Source organism: Amblyraja radiata, chromosome 8, assembly GCF_010909765.2.
Source record: "Amblyraja radiata isolate CabotCenter1 chromosome 8, sAmbRad1.1.pri, whole genome shotgun sequence".
NCBI lineage: Eukaryota > Metazoa > Chordata > Chondrichthyes > Rajiformes > Rajidae > Amblyraja > Amblyraja radiata.
In genome coordinates this window covers 65,959,259-65,977,714 of record NC_045963.1, presented here as the reverse complement: position 1 = coordinate 65,977,714, position 18,456 = coordinate 65,959,259, and the positions used below count along the sequence as shown (strand labels likewise).

At 44.1% G+C, this 18,456-nt stretch overlaps 1 protein-coding gene across 2 annotated transcripts in view; it reads right to left on the bottom strand.

Moving 5' to 3' along the window:
- Positions 1 to 18,456, bottom strand: part of adgb (androglobin) — a 213,904-nt gene that overhangs the window by 170,966 nt on the left and 24,482 nt on the right. For both annotated transcript variants that reach the window (XM_033026113.1, XM_033026114.1), the window contains 3 exons: positions 6,623 to 6,715; positions 4,149 to 4,220; positions 1,820 to 2,020 (listed from right to left, as the gene is read on the bottom strand). In XM_033026113.1, the coding sequence (XP_032882004.1) occupies positions 1,820 to 2,020; positions 4,149 to 4,220; positions 6,623 to 6,715 (366 nt within the window). The remainder of the gene's footprint in view (positions 1 to 1,819; positions 2,021 to 4,148; positions 4,221 to 6,622; positions 6,716 to 18,456) is intronic.

Below are 18,456 nucleotides of genomic sequence, written 5' to 3'. Positions count from 1 at the left end.
GCCCAATAAATGGCAATATGTTGATGAGTTGACATGAGTGGAAGGATAAAAATTGGCCAAGACATTTGGGAGCATTTCTTCTCTCTTTAGCATTGTGAAGTCTTTACTCCCCCAAGTGGTAGTGTTTATAAACTAACTAATCAATGGCATTCTGACAGCGACGAACTCCCCCTGTGCGGCACTTGAGTGGCAGCTCGAATTGTGCATCTTCAGTTAGACACAAAAAGCTGGAGTAACTCAATGGGACAGGCAGTATCTCTGGAGAGAAGGAATGGGTGAAGTTTTGGGTCAAGACCCTTCCTCAGACTAGTGTCTTAGGGGTGGGATATTAAACTGTAACCTTCTGAATAATTCTGCCAGTAAGTTAAACAAATGATATTCTATGTAGTCAATGTTAGGACCACAAGATCCCACTTAGTAGACATGGAAGGCAAGAACACTTGAGGTTCAGGGTAAGTTAGCAAATAGGATACAATATTAGCTTGGTGGTAGGAAGTAGAGGGAGATAGTGGAGGGTTGCTTTTCTGGTTGGAGTCCTGTGACCAATAGTATGCCACAGGTCCTCTTTTGTTTGTCATATATATTAACGATTTGGATGAGAATGTAATGGGCCTGTCCCACTGTACGAGCTAATTCAAGAGTTCTCCCAAGTTTCCCCTGATTCGAACTCAGAGAATTACGGTAATAGCCGCTCGTAGGTACTCGGGGTTCTCGTGGACATTTTTCAACATGTTGAAAAATCTTCACGAGTCTTCCCGAGCTTACTGCATTTCCCGAGTACCTGCCGTTAGCGTTACGAGCCGCTAAGAGATGTCCCGAGCTCCAACGTTCCCGCAACGTACAGTCTACGTGCTTACCACGAGTTTGTTTTTTTTTTAAACTTGGGAGAGCACTTGAATTAGCCCGACAAGTGGGACAGCCCCATTAGTTTGAAGATGTCACTAAAATTGGTAGTATAGTGGACATTGAATAAAGTTGACTAAAGTTACAACAAAGTACAGATTAACTGGGAAAGTGGGCAAGGAAATAGTAAGAGAAATGTAGCTTGGACAAGTGCAACGTGATACATTTTGCAAAGTTAAACCATGACAAGACATACATATTGAATAGCAGGGGCTTGCAGAGTGTTGTTAAACAAAGATCTTAGGGTGCAAATAAATAGTTTCCCAAAAATTGGAGCATAGGTAGATAGGATGTTGATGAAGGGGTATGACATGCTTGTCTTCACTAGCCAAAGCATTTGAGTATAAGAGATTATGTTTCAGTTGTACAAAACGTTGGTTAGGCCGCACTTGGAGTACTATGTGCAGTTCTGGTTGGCATGCAAGAGAAAGGATATGCTTAAGCTAGAGAGAGTGCAGGAGAATATTCATAAGAATGTTACCGGGATTTCTGGCATTGAGTTATCAGGAGAGACAGGATCGGCTGGGACTGTTATCCCTGGAGAGAAGGAGGCTATGTGGTGATGTAATGGAGAGGCATAGAAGGGGTAGAAAGCCAAATTCTGCTTTTCAGGTAGGGTGTCTAAAACTAGGGGGCACAGGTTTAAGGTGAGAGGGGGAAGGTTTAAAGGTGATCCGTGGCATACATTTTTCACATGAATAGTAGTCGGTACTTGGAATGAGTTGCCAGAGGTGATGAAAGCAGGAAAGTAACAACATTTAAGAAGCATCTTGAATGAGTAGGACATTATCTGCAGCACCATGCCAGCTAGCCAGGCTCAATTGGCAAGCTGGCTTTACATCATCAAGTTTAAACGCTTAAAATAAAGTCAAACAGGCATTTCCAAGTCCATGCAAAATTCAAACCAAACTCTTACCATCCAGAACAGCCTGACAACGTATTTTCCGTAGCTATTGTAGAGAGGTAGGTGCCCCCTCACAGCCTTACAAAGGGCATAGATGTGCTCCCAGGGTTTCCAGGGAGGGCCCGATTCATTCAGCAAGATTTTGTCGTTCAAGGTCGGACTTAGGCAGGTGTCCCACAGCATAATGAGTTCATTGATAATCCATCGCATCAACTAATAACAATAAAAAATAAAAAAATCACTTCAGTGTTTTAAAGTGGCAATGCATTTCTGGAGATAATATTAGTGTCAAAACATTGCAGTTCTGGAGAAAACATTGGTATCAACGTATGTCTTGGTATCATGGACTGTTTCCAGGAGGATAAAGGTGAAACAAATATTAAAATGTTTTCCTAGTTTAAAAGTGTTCTTGCATTTTTCAAGCCCTTAACAATCTTATATGTTTCAATGAGATATCCTCTCATCCTTCTAAACTCCAGAGTGTACAAGCCCAGCTGCCCCATTCTCTCAGCATATGACAGTCCCGCCATCCCGGGAATTAACCTTGTAAACCTACGCTGCACTCCCTCAATAGCAAGAATGTCCTTTCTCAAATTTGGGGACCAAAACTGCACACAACACTCCAGGTGTGGTCTCACTAGGGCTCTGTACAACTGCAGTAGGACCTCTTTGCTGTTATATTCGATTCCTCATGTTACACAGTATTATAATAACTTTCCTGGTGAGTTTAAAGAGAGTGGATAAATGCAAGTAAATTCCTCTGTCTGCATACCTGACCCATTATATTGCGCTCTGGCTCTGTCCGTGCACGTACCTTACACATTTGACCCTTGACTCGTGTGGATTAACGAGTGTGCCATTGGAATTGTTAAACAATCAGATGTCAGATTAGTAAAGTGTGCTGAGAATGAGAGGTGTGAGGCTACAAACAGATGCCGCAAATGCATTGAAAGCAAGGGACAGATTATTAGTCTATTTAGTGCCTTTTCCCAGAAACTTTCAAATGTGTCTTTTACATAAGACAGTAAATCTATTTTCCTTTTTAATTATTCTGAATACTGATTCAACCTTTGTTTCTCTTAGATCAATCCACATCTTAATATGATATTAAAAAAACATCAAAGGGAGTTGATGTTAATTGGGGAATAATTACCAAATACATGAGTCAGTGATCCTTAGATCTTTCAAAATATTTCTTATGTTTATCTCCTCTGGTTTTTTTTTTCCTTTTTAGCATCAAACCCCTCTTCACTTTAAACAGTTCAAACAGATGCTCTCTTAAGCCTTTCTTTCCCCATCCTCCCTCTGTTACTCCACAAACATTATTTTCCTTCTTTCTATCATGGTGCACAACACCAAAACCCCAGTGCCTGACAGTAGCAGATTTAGTTAAGTTTAGTTTAGAGATACAGTGCGGAAACAGGCCCACTGAGTCCGCACTGACCCGCAATCCCCAGACACTAACACGATCCTACACACACACTATTCCACACACACTAGGGCCAATTTACATTTATACAAAGCCAATTAACCTACAAACCTGAAAGTCCTTGGAGTGTGGGAGGAAACCGAAGACCTCAGAGAAAACCTATGCGGTCATAAAGAGAATGCACAAACTCCGTAAAGTACAGCACCCGTAGTCGGGATCATACCCGGGTCTCTGGCACTGTAAGCACTGTAAGGCAGCAACTCTACCACAGCGCCATCGTGCCACCCTAAATTTAAACTGAAGTTGGACAATGTTCAGCAATGCACACACTCAAAATGTCAGGAAATGCAATTCTGTTCCAATATTAGACGCAAGCAAATCACCACAATGACTCCCATTCCATTCAACCACAAACAAATCTGCAGATAATTAATGGTTCCTTTACATTGTATATTTTGCATGATGGTTCTTCCTGCCACTAAAAATTGGATAATCTATGAATGCTTAGTCCATGCCATTAACTGTATCAGCAATTCAAGAGATTTGACACTATAACATGCCTATTTTCCAAATCCATGGATTGCACAATACCTATCACTTCACCAAATCTGGAAACTAGGGCATCGTGTCAATAATTAGAATTGAATCGGTGCCCAGAACAAACAAATAAAGATTAGTAAGAGTGTCAAGGGTTATGGAGTGAAGTCAGGAGAATAGGGTTAGAAGGAAAGATAGATCAGCCATGATTGGATGGCAGAGTTGACTTGATGTGCCGAATGGCCTAATTTTGCTCCTAAAACTTATGAACATGTTTTGTTCCTATGGTGCCCAGATTTTGCAGGCATTAAGACTGTTCTAATAGTTATAAATAAATGTGCAGTGTTTTATGAGTAGCTATTAGATTGCACTCACCTCACTCTCTAGAAGATGTTCATTTGCAGCCAATAGGTCAAACCATTTTTCTTTCTCTACGATCACAGGGGTCTGTAATTAATATAGAGCAGGTTATTAACAGAAATCTACTGGCCATTTGAATAATACAATGACATGGCATCTTCATAAAGTTGTGAAGAGTGGGGCTTTACTAACAGCCACCCATACCCCACCAAATGTTCAATATTTTCCATTTTTATTTCAAACCATCATATGTTATGGTCAGGGAAAGACACAAAATGCTGGAATAACTTAGCGGGGCAGGCTGAGGTGACCCGATATATCACCCTTGAGAACATGGATAGGATACGTTATGCGTCGGGACCCTTCTTCAGACTGTTATGGTTTTGTTTAAGGTTTATGGTCAACTTTAAATCACTGAGTTGCTATCATACAAGGAAAACAATTTAATTTAGCAGCAGCGTTGTTATTTTGTCCAAAGGCCTTTCTACCTGTACAAACTTCCAATGTTTGGTATTTTAATTCCTGAATTAACTGAATTTTTGAAGCTAGTTTTTAATTCTATAGACCACAATGGAAATGAGATTCACAAAAGCAACCATTTCCTAAATAATTGTTGCCTAAATTTCTTACATATCTTTGGCATTATAATTTTTAAATTGAACTCCACATCTGTGAATCCAACATTCTGACTGACTGGGTAGTCAGTAAATCCAAGCACAGCAAACAAACGGTGCTCACTATTTCTTCAACCCACTCTCTGGCTAAAATGCTGTGCTTAATGTTTAAGGAAGAACTGCAGATGCTGGAAAAATCGAAGGTAGACAAAAATGCTGGAGAAACTCAGAGAGTGAGGCAGCATCTATGGAGAGAATGAATAGGCGATGTTTCGGGTAGAGAACCTTCTTCAGACTGTGCTTAATGGTCTTTGAACCCTGTATGCGGCAGATAGATTGTACTTCTTAGCCCTTCAACAGAATATCTGGCAAATGAACCGTTGTGCTTGTGAAAAAATGAACACCCAGCAGACACTGCAACCTCTAGTCTTTAATGCAATTAGTGCTTCTTAGCCCGTCAAGCTAATATCTGATTAGCATATAGTTGTTAAATCCATGATGAACACAAAATTACAGCTGATTCTTGATAATTAATGAATAAATCAAGCTCTTTCATTTTTCAGTGCAATGACTGATGAGTAAAATGTGAACCTTAAATTCAAACTTTCAAGAGATAAATTATGCCCTTTAGTCGTTGAATCCCAATGGTGAATACATTTCTTAAACCCTCAAATCAACTCATGATGTGATTTCCAACTCATGCCCGCTGGTTCTTGAATCTAAGAGCTCATTGCATTAAATGTGATTTTTGAATTCCGATCTCCAGTGGGCCAGTCATGCTCTCTAGTCAATGAATCCAATGTCCAATCCAACTTTCATACAAAATTCCTAAAACCAGCAGAGGCCTCGACTAACTGAATATTAGTACAAATCCACTAATTCCACAGACAAGGCGGCCTTCTCTTTATTGGAGAAACCAAAATACAGATTGGGTCATGGCTTTGTGTAGAATCTATGCTCAGTGAAGGAATCCCGAGTTTTGAATCCAAATCATGCTGTTATCCTCCTATTTTGATAAAATGGCTCCCCAATGATCAGAGGCCCATCTCCTTATCACCTTGATCTGTGTTAACCAATCTTCATATCATCTTTTGTCTTACACCTGCCCCAAGCTTGGTTTTGTAAACATTAAATCCTCCACTCTTCCGGCAGTTCTGAAGAAGGGTCCCTAACCTGAAGCATTAACTAGCTTTTTTTTTACAGGTGCTGCTTGATCAGCTGAGTACTTACAGCATTTTCTGTTTGTTTCAGATTCCGCAGATTTATTTCTCGTCCCCCCCCCACTAAAAAGCATGTTGTTGACTCGGAAAGAAATTATAGGCTTTTCTGGTGACCCTCCTTTAAATCTCCCCATAAAATTGAGTGGCAATATGATAAATTAGAACAATATTCACAGCGGCAACATAACAGAGATACATCGACAATAATTTAAAACACCATCATTTTGCAGCTTAAAATTAACTTGTTTACTCTCATTCCCAGTTCTGATTGTTGCCATTAAATGTTAACTCGGCTGTTCTCTCCACAGGAGCAACCGGAGCCGCTGAGTTTTACCACCATTTTGTCTTTATTACATTGTTTGTCGGTTTGTGGAAAGTGAGTGGAAACCACTAAGAATGAACATTACCAGTAGCAAAGGGAAATCTCAGAGCACATCAATTTGTGGACCAAAGGTTACCCAAATGAATTTTGAAAATATAAGAAAAATAAAATTTTCAATCAAAACACAATTGCATGCAGTGACCATCAGTCTCAAAGTTCTTTCAAAGAGATGGTTGTTGATAGAAAGTAAAACTTGGAAAATGAAAAAATATAGAAAAAATTATCACCATAACGTTAGTTTCTCGGAGACAACATAATGCATGCATGACTGACCTTCTCCATTAAAAACTCGTGAGGACGTTTCCAAGAGTGAATCTTTAGAGATGGCGGCAGTTCAATTTTTCCTTCTGGATCCTCAAATAACTGCTGCAAAAGACAAGACAGTCACGGACGTAAAGATAAACCATCTTATACCAGAGAGTTCCAGGAAATCTACACCCAACTGCCAAATTAAATGCTTTTTTTTAGCATAATGGTAGAGTTACAGCGCTAGAGACCCGGGTTCGATCCCGACTACATGTGCTGTCTGCACGGAGTTTATATGTTCTCCCTGTGACCGTATGGGGTTTCTTCAGGTGCTCCGGTTTCCACCCACACTGCAAAAGACATACAGTTTTGCAGGTTGATTGGCTTCGGTAAAATTGTAAAACTGTCCCTAGTGTGTAGAATAGTGCTAGTGTTTGGGCGATCGCTGGTCAGCATGGACTTGGTGAACCAAAGGGCCTGTTGCCACACTGTATCTCTAACTTCTAAAGTAAAGCCTAAAGCCTACTTTCCATTTTAACTACCATGAGATTCTTTATCTGCTAAATGTTCTTTGGATTGAGAAATTGCTGCTACTTTGTTGTATAATTTAGTTTATTTTTTATTTATGACAGAAGATTATTTCAGAAGAAATTCCTTTTCAGGAGTATGGTGTTAGTTCCCTGAAAGTTAGGTATAGATCTGGCTTCAGGGAATAATTTGGTCAGATTTTGAAACAGTTTAAACCTGACGTTTAGCGGAGTGGGAAGCAAACTGATTCAGAAATTAAAACCAATCTTAAAATACAGTTTATCATTCCTGATTAATTGGAGCAATTTACTCAATTTGACAATATATATGCCAATTTAAAAAAAATTACAATTGAGTGAACCACTGACTTTCAAATAGATATGATATATATTTTTTTCCTTCACAGCCCCACAGTACTGCTACGTAAAGAATTCCAGGATTAAGACCCAGTAATGATGAGACAATGGTGATAGACTTCTAAGCTATGATAGAATGTGAACTTTAGAGGAAGATGCAGGTGCTCTCATTCCCATGCGCTCGTTGTTCTCATGCTTCTACGTCACATTAGTCTGACTGCGTTAAATAAGGAAAATAACATACTGTAGAGGTCCACGTGTTGTGTGAACACTCCGTTTAATAATTAACCGATACAGCCCCGTCACTCACACGCGCATCAAGTTAATATTTTACTACTACTGTGCCGTCGCTCATGAGCACACCCAAGTTCCACTCCAACTGCCGCCTTTGAATTCCAACCGCCTAACGGCCCGACCCCTGACCACGTGGCTGGTCGGCCCAGAACACGCTCGGTCCACGCAAGAGTTCGAGCCGGCCAACGATGGTTCGATACCAAAATGGCTAAGGCCACCACATGACCTCCCCCGAACCAGAGTAATGGATGTGGTTAAGCTCAAGAGAGAGGTGGCCTGATCTCGTGTACGCGTCTCCTGTGTTTGGGGTCGCAGCTGGCAGAGTTGAGGGCGGGTGCGGTTGTGACGGTGGATGCCCTCTATGGGGGAGGCTGTGCCACCTGCACTGTTTTGTCAATGTCCAAGTATGCCGGCTTAAGACGGTCCACGGAGACAGTCTCGTGCCTGCCTCCCATGTCGATGACAAAAGTCGTGGAGCGGTGTTGCAGTACCCGGAAAGGTCCCTCGTAAGGCCTTTGCAGTGGCCTACGGTGGGAATCGCGGCGAAGGAAGACGTACAGGCAGTCCTGGAGGGTGGGTGGGACGTACGTGGTAGTGAGTCCATGGCGGGATGATGGGACTGGCGAGAGCGTGACCACCTTCTCCTGGAGGCGCGTCAGCATGGCCGTGGGCGGTTCCTAATGTCCACGTGCCGTCGGGATGAAGTCCCCTGCGACCGTAAACTGGGTGCCGTACACCAGCTAGGCCGTGGAAATTGCCAGGGCCTCTTTCGGGACAGAGCGTATGCCCAGCAGGACCCATGACAACTCGTCCATCCAGTCTGGGCCTGTAAGCCGTGCCTTTGGGGATGCCTTGGTGCCGGTGAAAACGCTCCACTAGGCCGTTTGCTTGTGGGTGGTAGGCCGTGGTGTGGTTCAGCTGAACGCCAAGCAGCCGGGCCATTGCTGACCACAACTCAGAGGTGAACTGCGCACCTCTGTCGGATATGTCCACTGGTACACCAAAGCGGGTGATCCAGTGGGCAGTGAGGGCACTTGCACACGTCGCCGTGGAGGTATCCGATAGTGGGACGGCATCCGGCAATCTCGTGAATCGGCCCACGATGGTGAAAAGGTGGGTGACACCTCTGGATGGGGGCAGCAGTCCAACGATGTCGATGCGGATGTGGTCGAAATGCCGGTGTGGCAGGGCAAAATTCTGCAGCGGCCTGTTTGTGCAACCTGTGCCACATGAACTTGGCTGTCACCAGTGCCGTTGTTGCCTGGATGGAAGGGTGAGCCAAACCATGAACCATGTCGTAAATCCGGCAGCGCCAGGCTATGGGGATGATGGGTCTTGGCTGTCCGATAGACACGTTGCAAAGGAGCGTGGTGTCAGCGGGCCCGAATCGCACATCCTCCAACAACAAGCCTGAGATGGAGGTGCGGTATGCGAGCATCTCCTCATCCTCTCGCTGGGCGGCTACCGCGGCCTTGTATGCGGCACCTGAGGCCAAAGCATGGATGGCATTGATGGTAATGTCGGACAACGCATTTGCGACCCAGCTGTTTTTGCCTGCGATGTGCTGGACGCAAGTCGTGTACTTGTAGGTGTAGGCCAAGTGACGCTGCTGCCGGCAAAGGCAAACATGAGGTGAAGCACCCATTTCCTCCATCTTGCGGAACTCATCTTTCGCCAGTTGCAGCTTGTCGGGGGGCAGCCTGCATGCGCGTGCATGGAGTGGCGGTCCGGTGGTGGGCATATGGTGCTTCACCCCATGCTTGGGGCTGGCCGTTGCAATTGGTGGGTCTTGATGTCAGGGAAATCGGCCAAGACCCGAGCGTACTCGTTATCAGAAAACGGCTTGTGGTCGGTGAAAGCTGTGAATCCCCTGCCCTCGAAGAAGTAGCGGAAATGCCGGACGGCCAGGTAGAGCGCGAGAAGCTCTCGGTCGAAAGCGCTGTATTTCTGCTTGGGGGGGTCTCAGGTGATGACTGAAAAAGGCGAGGGGCTGCCAGCTTCCATTGATCAGTTGCTCCAGCACTCCGCTCACTGCTGTGCCAGATACGTCAACCATGAGAGCCGCTGGTGCGTTGGCCCGTGGATGTACGCATTGTCGCCTTTGCCAGCGCCTCTTTGGCATTGTTGAAAGCGGTCATGACTGCGTCATCCCAAATTAGCCCTCTCGGCTTTTGGCCAGGGCCTTGAACAACGGTTGCATGATCCTGGTGGATGCAGGCACGAAACGGTAATAAAAGTTTATCATGCTGACAAACCTTGGTTGGGAACGCGGCCGCATCGTGCTGATTGATGTGGTGGCTGAGGAAACTGATGGAAGGGAGGGCAAACTGACACCTGGCAAGGTTGATGGCCAGGCCATGCTTGTTGAGCCACTAGCAGAGCAGAATGAGGTGTGCGCGGTGTTCCTGGCGAGAGCGGCTGACGACAAGGATGTCATCGTGTCCATGAGCCGTTGGAAAGCCTGAGCGGCGTTTTTGAGGCCAAAAGGCATCCCTAGGAATTCAAAGAGCCTGAATGGGGTGATGAGAGCTGTCTTGGGGACATTGTCCGGGTGGATCGGAATCGGATCGTAGCCGAATTTGGAATTTGGATAAAAATTTGGCGCCATCCAGATTGGCCGTGACGTCCTGGATGTGAGGGACAGGGTACCAGTTGGCCATTGGAAGGTGGTTGGGACGGCGGTAGTCCCCACAGTGTTTCCAGCCCACAAACGCTTTAGGGATCATGTGAAGCAGAGATGCCCATGGGCTGTCTGAGCGGCGCACTATGCCCATTTCTTCCATCTTGTGGAACTCATTTTTCGCCAGTTGCAGCTTGTCGGGGGGCAGCCTGCGTGCGCGTGCATGGAGTGGCAGTCCAGTGGTGGGGATATGGTGCTTCACCCCATGCTTGGGGCTGGCCGTTGTGAACTAGTGGGTTTTGATGTCAGGGAAATCGGCCAAGATCCGGGCGTGCTCGTTGTCAGAAAAGGTCACCGAGCCGAGATTTGGCGCAGTCAATTCGGCGTGGCACAAGTCGATCGACTCAAACGTCTCAGATTTGATGAGGCGTTGTCCCACCACGTCGACCAGCAGGGAATGCATCCGGAGGAAATCAGTGCCCAGCAGTGGTTGGGAGATGTCGGTGATAATAAAGGGCCACTTGAAGTGACAGGAGTTGAAGGTGAGCGATATCGTGCGAATCCCATACGTCTTGATGTTGCTGCCGTTGGCGGCGGCCAGAGGAGGTCACCTCTTTTTGGCCCACGATTGGGGCAAAACACTGACCTCTGCTCCAATGTCCATCAGAAAATGCCGCCCCGAATAACGGTCCCAGGTGTAGAGGAGGTGATGCTTCTGGCCGGCCGCAGTAGCCACTACTCGCGGCCGACCGAGGCACTTCCCGGATGTTTGCAGGATGGTCGGCATCCGCAGACCTCGGAACCTCAATTTTGGTGGTAGTAGCACCAAGCTCCTTTGCCGGCTTCGCTCATGGCCGATGTCACTGCCGTGCCTTTGATGGAGGCTGGGACCGGCCGCCTGACCCGCTGAGGCACCGTCGAGACCCGACTGATGGTGGTGCCACCCTGCTGTTTGGCCTGCCACTGCACGTCCACATGGGCAGCCAGCCGTCGGGGGTCGGTGAAATCGTCGTCCGCGAAGAGCAGGCGAATGTCATCAGGCATCTGCTTGAGAAACCTGTTTGAACAGGAGGCAAGTCTTATGTCCATCTATCAAAGCGAGCATTTCATCCATAAGCACGGTTGCCTAGGCCATTAATGTGCAGGGGTCTGGCTACCCGGTCGCGTCTGCTGAGACCAAAAGTGCACAAGAGGAGCATTTTGAGGCCCTCATACTTGCCGTCGGCTGATGGCTGGCGAAGGTAATCGATTAGGCGCCCGGTGGTGTCCTAGTCCAGCGCACTGACCACGTAGTAGTATTTAGATTTAGTATTTATCTCCCTGGTCAATTCATTCCTTCCCACCCAAACCACCCCCTCCCCTGGTACTTACACAGGAATTGGTACACTTGTCGCTTTATCTAGCAATGTTACAAAATTTTGAGATTTTAATAATCAAGTCTGCAATTTATCCCATCAGATAAAGCATAAAAAGAAGTTTAATTTTACACCTAATTCACTTTCATATCTCAAGTATTTAAAATGTTATGGTCATTTTTCATACTCGGAAATTAGCATCTTGTTCCCTATTGATTTTCTATGGACATAACAAAAAAGCTGTGATCGTGGACAGTCAAAAGCCCATAACATTCTTACAAATTAAGAGAACTGAATGAAATTTTCAGTTATCATAGATTGAAGCATTCTGAAACAAATATAAAATAATCTTACTTGGATGACCTGAAATTAAAGCATATAATTAGTTAGTTACCCAATTGTAGCTAATTCCAAACTTCAATTACTAGATCTAAACATCTATCCATTTCTTAAGAAATTATTAACATTTTTAAATAGCCTAAGTCCAAATAATATTCACAAAGAATTCACAATATAAGTTACAGAGATAGGTTGAATAAGTTAGGTCTTTATTCTCTGGAGCGCAGAAGGTTAAGGAGGGACTTGATAGAGGTCTTTAAAATGATGAGAGGGATAGGCAGAGTTGACGTGATCAAGCTTTTCCCTTTGAGAATAGGGAAGATTCAAACAAGAGGACATGACTTCAGAATTAAGGGACAGAAGTTTAGGGGTAACATGAGGGGGAACTTCTTTACTCAGAGAGTGGTAGCGGTGTGGAATGAGCTTCCAGTGGAAGTGGTGGCGGCAGGTTCGTTGGTGTCATTTAAAAATAAATTGGATAGGCATATGGATGAGAAGGGAATGGAGGGTTATGGTATGAGTGCAGGCAGGTGGGACTGCAGGTGGGACTAAGGGGAAAAAAGTTGTTCGACACGGACTTGTAGGGCCGAGATGGCCTGTTTCCGTGCTGTAATTGTTATATGGTTATATGGTTATATAAAACATGATTTTTAAATCTCATTTACATTAATTTATAGGCCAAATGGAATTTAGTGTTCAATTGCTGTAAATTAATGGCCATTTAAATCAGCTTTCGAGTGGGATCCTGTGGAACGCGCTGGTTTAGAACGTTCACATTGCGGTAGATTTGTACCCCAAATGCCCAGAAAAATACTGCAGGATTTAATGGAGCCCCAAATTAGCTACTCGCAACATAAAACTTTGTATAAAGGGATCTTAAGAAGCGCTTTTTAATGTAAAAATAAACAACCTACCTTCCGTTGTCCCCTGTATGAGATCCGACCCGTTGTCGGCGGTCGCGGGTTTAGTTTAAATCTTTTTATTTGAATTTTGAATTTAACAGCAATTTGCATACATACAATGATAACAGACAGTGATAATCAGGACATAATTGTATAACAGTATGTAAACGACCCTCAAAACCCTTACCCTTACCCTTACCCACCCTCGCCACCCGGGAACAAACAACACTCACATACGTACACATCCACACAAATACAATTAAAAAAAATTAAAAAAGAAAAAATAAGAAGAAAATAAATAAATAAATAAATAGATTTTAAAAAAGAGAGAGAAAAATAAATAAATAAAGAATTGATGAATTTTTTTTTTAATTGTGGGGAGGGAGGGGGGGGGGGGGGGGGGGGGGAGGGGTTGAGGGGATAGCAGCTGCAATAAGACAGAGCTGTGATAGAGGGCACTCAGTCCTCTTCCGAGTCCGGAAACAAGTTAAGAGAGCTAACAAGTTCCAGGAAAGGGTTCCATGTATCTAGGAATGTCTTGGTAGAGCCTTTGAGAGAGAACCTAAGTTTTTCAAGCTTTAAGTTGTAGAGCACCTCCTTGATCCAGCGGGCGTGTGTCGGGGGACAGGTAAGTCTCCAGTTAAGCAAAATCAGTCTCCGGGCTAACAGGGTTGTAAAAGCCAGGACCCGCTTCAACGCAACAGAGAGGTTGGTGTTGGGGGGAATACCAAAAATAGCCGACAGTGGGTTTGGAGGAATAGTCTGGCCATAGGCTCTGCTTAGCACGTCGAAAGCACTCCTCCAAAAGGTTGCTAGCTTAGGGCAAGACCAAAACATATGACTATGGTTGGCAGGGGATTGATTGCATCTGTTGCAGGTGTCTTTAACAGCGGGGTATATTCTAGATAATCTTGCGTTTGTGTAGTGGACTTTGTGAAGGACTTTGCATTGGATTAGGCCATGACGGGCACATATGGAGGAAGAATGGATCAAATCCAAGGCAGAGTCCCATTGATGGTCTGTTAGTTTCGTATTCAGCTCGCCCTCCCACGCAGCTTTTAATGAGGTATAAGGTTTCAATATAACCGACCCTAACAAGTTGTACAAAAAAGAGATGCATTTCTTCCGGTTGGGATCTAGAGCTTGGATGGAATCGGTCAGGGTTTCAGGGGGACGATTTGGGAAATGGGGGAATATCTTCTTCACAAAATTCCTAATCTGGAAAAAACGAAAAAGGTGTGAGTTTGGGAGGCTATAGTTGTACGAAAGCTCCGCAAAAGACGAAAAAATACCATCCTTGTATAGGTTTTTGATACTACTGATGCCATTACTATGCCAGGTTTTGAATGCGGAGTCTGTACTTGAAGGTTTAAAGATGTGATTTTTAAGCAGTGGGGTCAAGATGAAAGGGCCTTGTAAACCAAAGTTTTTCCTAAATTGACTCCATATCTTGAGCGAGAGGGACGCAATTGGGCCTGCACCCGCAGATGTTATAGAAAGGGGGAGTTGAGAGCATAGGACAGACCGCAACGGGAGATGTGAATTCGCCTTTTCCATGTGTACCCAGGTCGGTAGGTGGTCGCAATCATCATTCATGCAGTACAGGATTTTTTGCAAGTTAGCAGCCCAGTAGTATCGCCTAAAGTCAGGAAGTGCCAAACCGCCGTCACTCTTAGGAGACTGTAGTAGCGTCTTTCGAATTCTGGCCGGTTTGCTACCCCATAAAAATTTAGATATTCTTCTTTCTAATTTATCAAAAAAAGATTTAGTGATAAATATAGGAACATGCTGGAAAAGGTACAGGGATTTGGGTAGGACGACCATCTTGACCAGATTTATCCGGGCCGCGAGGGATAACGGTAAGACTGACCAGCGGTCAAAGTCTCTTTCAGCTTTCTCAACCAGAGGCAGGAAGTTTGTGCGGAACATATCAAATATAGGTATTGTGATAAAAACGCCGAGGTAGCGAAATCCGTCCTCCGCCCATTTGAATGAGGTTAAAGAGCGAGGGAGCTGCTTAGCCAATGAGTTAATCGGTAATAGTTCACTTTTTTGGTAGTTAAGTTTATAACCAGAGTACACCCCAAACCATTCTAAAATATTCATAATCACAGGGAGAGAGCTGACTGGATTTGAGATGTACAGGAGCAGGTCATCCGCATACAATGAGACTTTATAAATTGTGTCAAACCGTGTGATACCTTTAAAGCCCTTCTCTGAGCGTAACCAAACCGCCAAGGGTTCTATCGCGACAGCAAACAGAAGTGGTGATAACGGGCAACCCTGCCTGGTACCTCTCCGAAGGGGGAAGTGGGGCGACAGTGTGTCGTTTGTTTGTACTGAGGCCACCGGGGACGGGTATAATAGACTGACTCAATGAATGAAACTGTTACCGAGGCCAAACCTGTCCATTGCCTCGTATAGGTACTTCCACTCGACCCTGTTGAAAGCTTTTTCGGCGTCGAGGGAGACCACTATCTCCGGGGTCTCACTACTTGGTGAATGGATGATGTTAAGGAGACGCCTAGTATTGTGGGAGGACTGTCGGCCTGGCATAAACCCTGTTTGATCTAATGAGATAATAAAGGGCATCACTTGTTGAAGACGGAGCGCAAGAACTTTAGAGAGGATTTTGAGGTCCACATTCAAGAGTGAAATTGGTCTATAGCTACTACAAAGCAGGGGATCTTTCTCCTTTTTAAGAATTAGGGAGATAGTAGCCAACGACAAGGTGGGCGGTAGGCGACGATGTAAAAACGCCTCATTGTACATATCTCTCAGGACTGGTGCGAGGAGAGCAGAGAAAGCTTTGTAATATTCTACAGTGAAGCCGTCAGGGCCGGGCAAACTTTCCGCTTTGCAGCGATGTGATGGCTGCTTGGACCTCAGTGACAGTTATGGGACCACCTAAGACTCTCGTGGCTTCATCGTCAATTCGGGGAAACGTCATACTACGGAACATGTCATCTGCAGTGGGAGGACAATCGGAAGCGTATAGCTCAGCATAAAATTTAGCAAATGCTTCATTAATTCTAAGAGGATCGGTATGAATCTCCCCTAAGCTGGATCTAATGGCTGGAATTAGCCGTGATGTCGCCTCGGTTCTGGCCTGATGGGCCAAAAGCTTCCCAGCTTTATCCCCAGATTCAAAAAAGTGTTGCCTAGATTTAAGCAGTCCTAACTTGGCTTTATTGGTAGACATGAGGTCAAAGTCTATTTGTAACCTAAGGCGTTCTTTATAAAAATTAGGGTCTGGGTCAGATGCGTATTTATCATCAATGTCCTTTATTTTTCGTAACAGGTCTGCCATTTGGGACGTCTCGGCTCTTTTCAGGTTGGAGACAAAAGAGATAAGTTGACCCCTAATATAAGCTTTTGAATCTTCCCAGAGTATACCTCTTGCTATGTCCGGCGAGTCATTCAGCTCAAAATATAAAATGATTTGAGAGTGCAGGAATTGCTTGTAGTGAGCCTCTGCTAGTAATGAGGAGTTGAACCTCCACTGTTTAAAGGGGTTAGTTCGTTTACGAAAGTGAAGATCGAGGGAAGTCGCAGCGTGATCTGATATCACGATACTATGATACTCGCTGGATTTAATTTTGGAGAGCAGTCTGTTATCTAAGAGGAAGAAATCTATACGGGTATAGGTACGGTGCACGTGGGAAAAAAATGAAAATAATTTAGTCGTGGGAAAAGTATGTCTCCATGGGTCAGTGAGCCCAAGTTGTTTGGTAAAAGCATGCAAAGTCCTACCTGATTTAGTTAAAGTGGAGGCTTTGTTCGAAGATCTGTCCAGTATAGAGTCTTGGACCAGATTAAAATCTCCACCCACAATGATGTGGTAATTTTCAATGTTTGGGAGAGATGTAAAAAATTTGGTTACAAATGAGCTGTCATCCCAGTTGGGACCGTAAATACTGGCCAATATGACAGGTGTGTCTTGCAGTTTGCCAGAGACCATGACAAAGCGTCCAGCAGGGTCTTCCACCGTTTTCTGTGGTTCGAACATAACGTTTTTACGAATCAGGATAGCAGTACCCCTAGCCCTATAATTAAATTTTGAATGAAATAAGTGGCTAATCCAGCCTCTCTTAAGCCGTGTTACCTCTCTGTTGCGAAGGTGTGTCTCTTGAATAAAAAATATATCGCCCTTAAGGTATTGCAAGTGGGCCAAGATCTTATCAGTCTTAGTAGGACCCCCCACTCCCCTCACGTTCCACGAGACAAATCTAAGAGTGTCGTTTGTGTTGGCCATATTTAGCTATATCCAAACGAGTGGGCAGAGCGCTGTAATACTGCAGATTGAAATGGAAGAGCGCATCTAAGCCAGCTGCTGAGAGTGGAGGTGTGGGTGGTAAAAGGGGAAAAGAAAAAAAACAAAACAAAAAAAAATACATACATACGTATACACACAACAAACGGTCGTGACACATATCACTTAACCATCTTTCAAACCCGAGTCCCCGGACCTGAGGTCCCCAATGTCCCAACCGAACCTTGAGTGCCCATTGCACCAAGGTACGTTGTCCTCGCATCCGCATGGAGTAGTCCGATCTTAACTCCCAATATTTCCACATCCCAAAGCAGCAAAGTCGCTCAATATCAGTAAAGTAACATAAAATGAAATAACTATAATAATGATAACAATGATAATAATAATTTGAGAAATGAACAATAGAAAATAGAAATAGAAATAGAAATAAAGTGAAGTAAACCTAAATGAATAGATACAAAGTTAAAATAATAGCCTTGGTAGTTGTACTACCAATGACATTGCTAACACTAATTGTAATAATAGTAGTGATGATAGTAATAATACAACAAGACAAATTAACAAAATTAACAAAATAGTGATACTAAATAAGTAATCCAACGTATAAGTGAAACAGGAATAGCTTCCTTTGGTATAACATAGTATAACTTAAAATTGGTAAGGTATAAAGAAAGAGTTAGCATTAGAGAGATTAACAAGTGGCAAACTGGATTCTTGGATTAAGGTGCAGGGCAGAAGAACATCAATTAAGTTTTGTTAAACAAAAACGCTGTAAGAGCTAATTGGTGTAACGCAGCCTTGACTATAATGAGTTCTTATCAGCCCCAGACAATCCGCTATGAAGACTAGTGTAAACAAACTATTCAAATGCTGGCCAGCTGCTAAAAGCAAGAAGGCAGAGATCAAATCACGAACCACAATGTGGGTCCCTTTAGCCCTATTTTATAGCATGTACAGGGGAAGAGCCTTTCAAGTATGATTACACATAAACATTAAAAGGAAAAGTTGGTAAGACATAGTCATGAACGTGGTGATTTCTTACCGGCCTCATACGTTTCAAGACAGGGGTCTGGTATAACAGCAAGGCCGAGCGCTAGCAGTGGCTAATTGCTAAGGGCAGTCAAGCTAAAGTTAGCCCATAATGTAACCCATAATGTAACCGTAGATTAACTGGATCCCTGTGCCATTCGGATG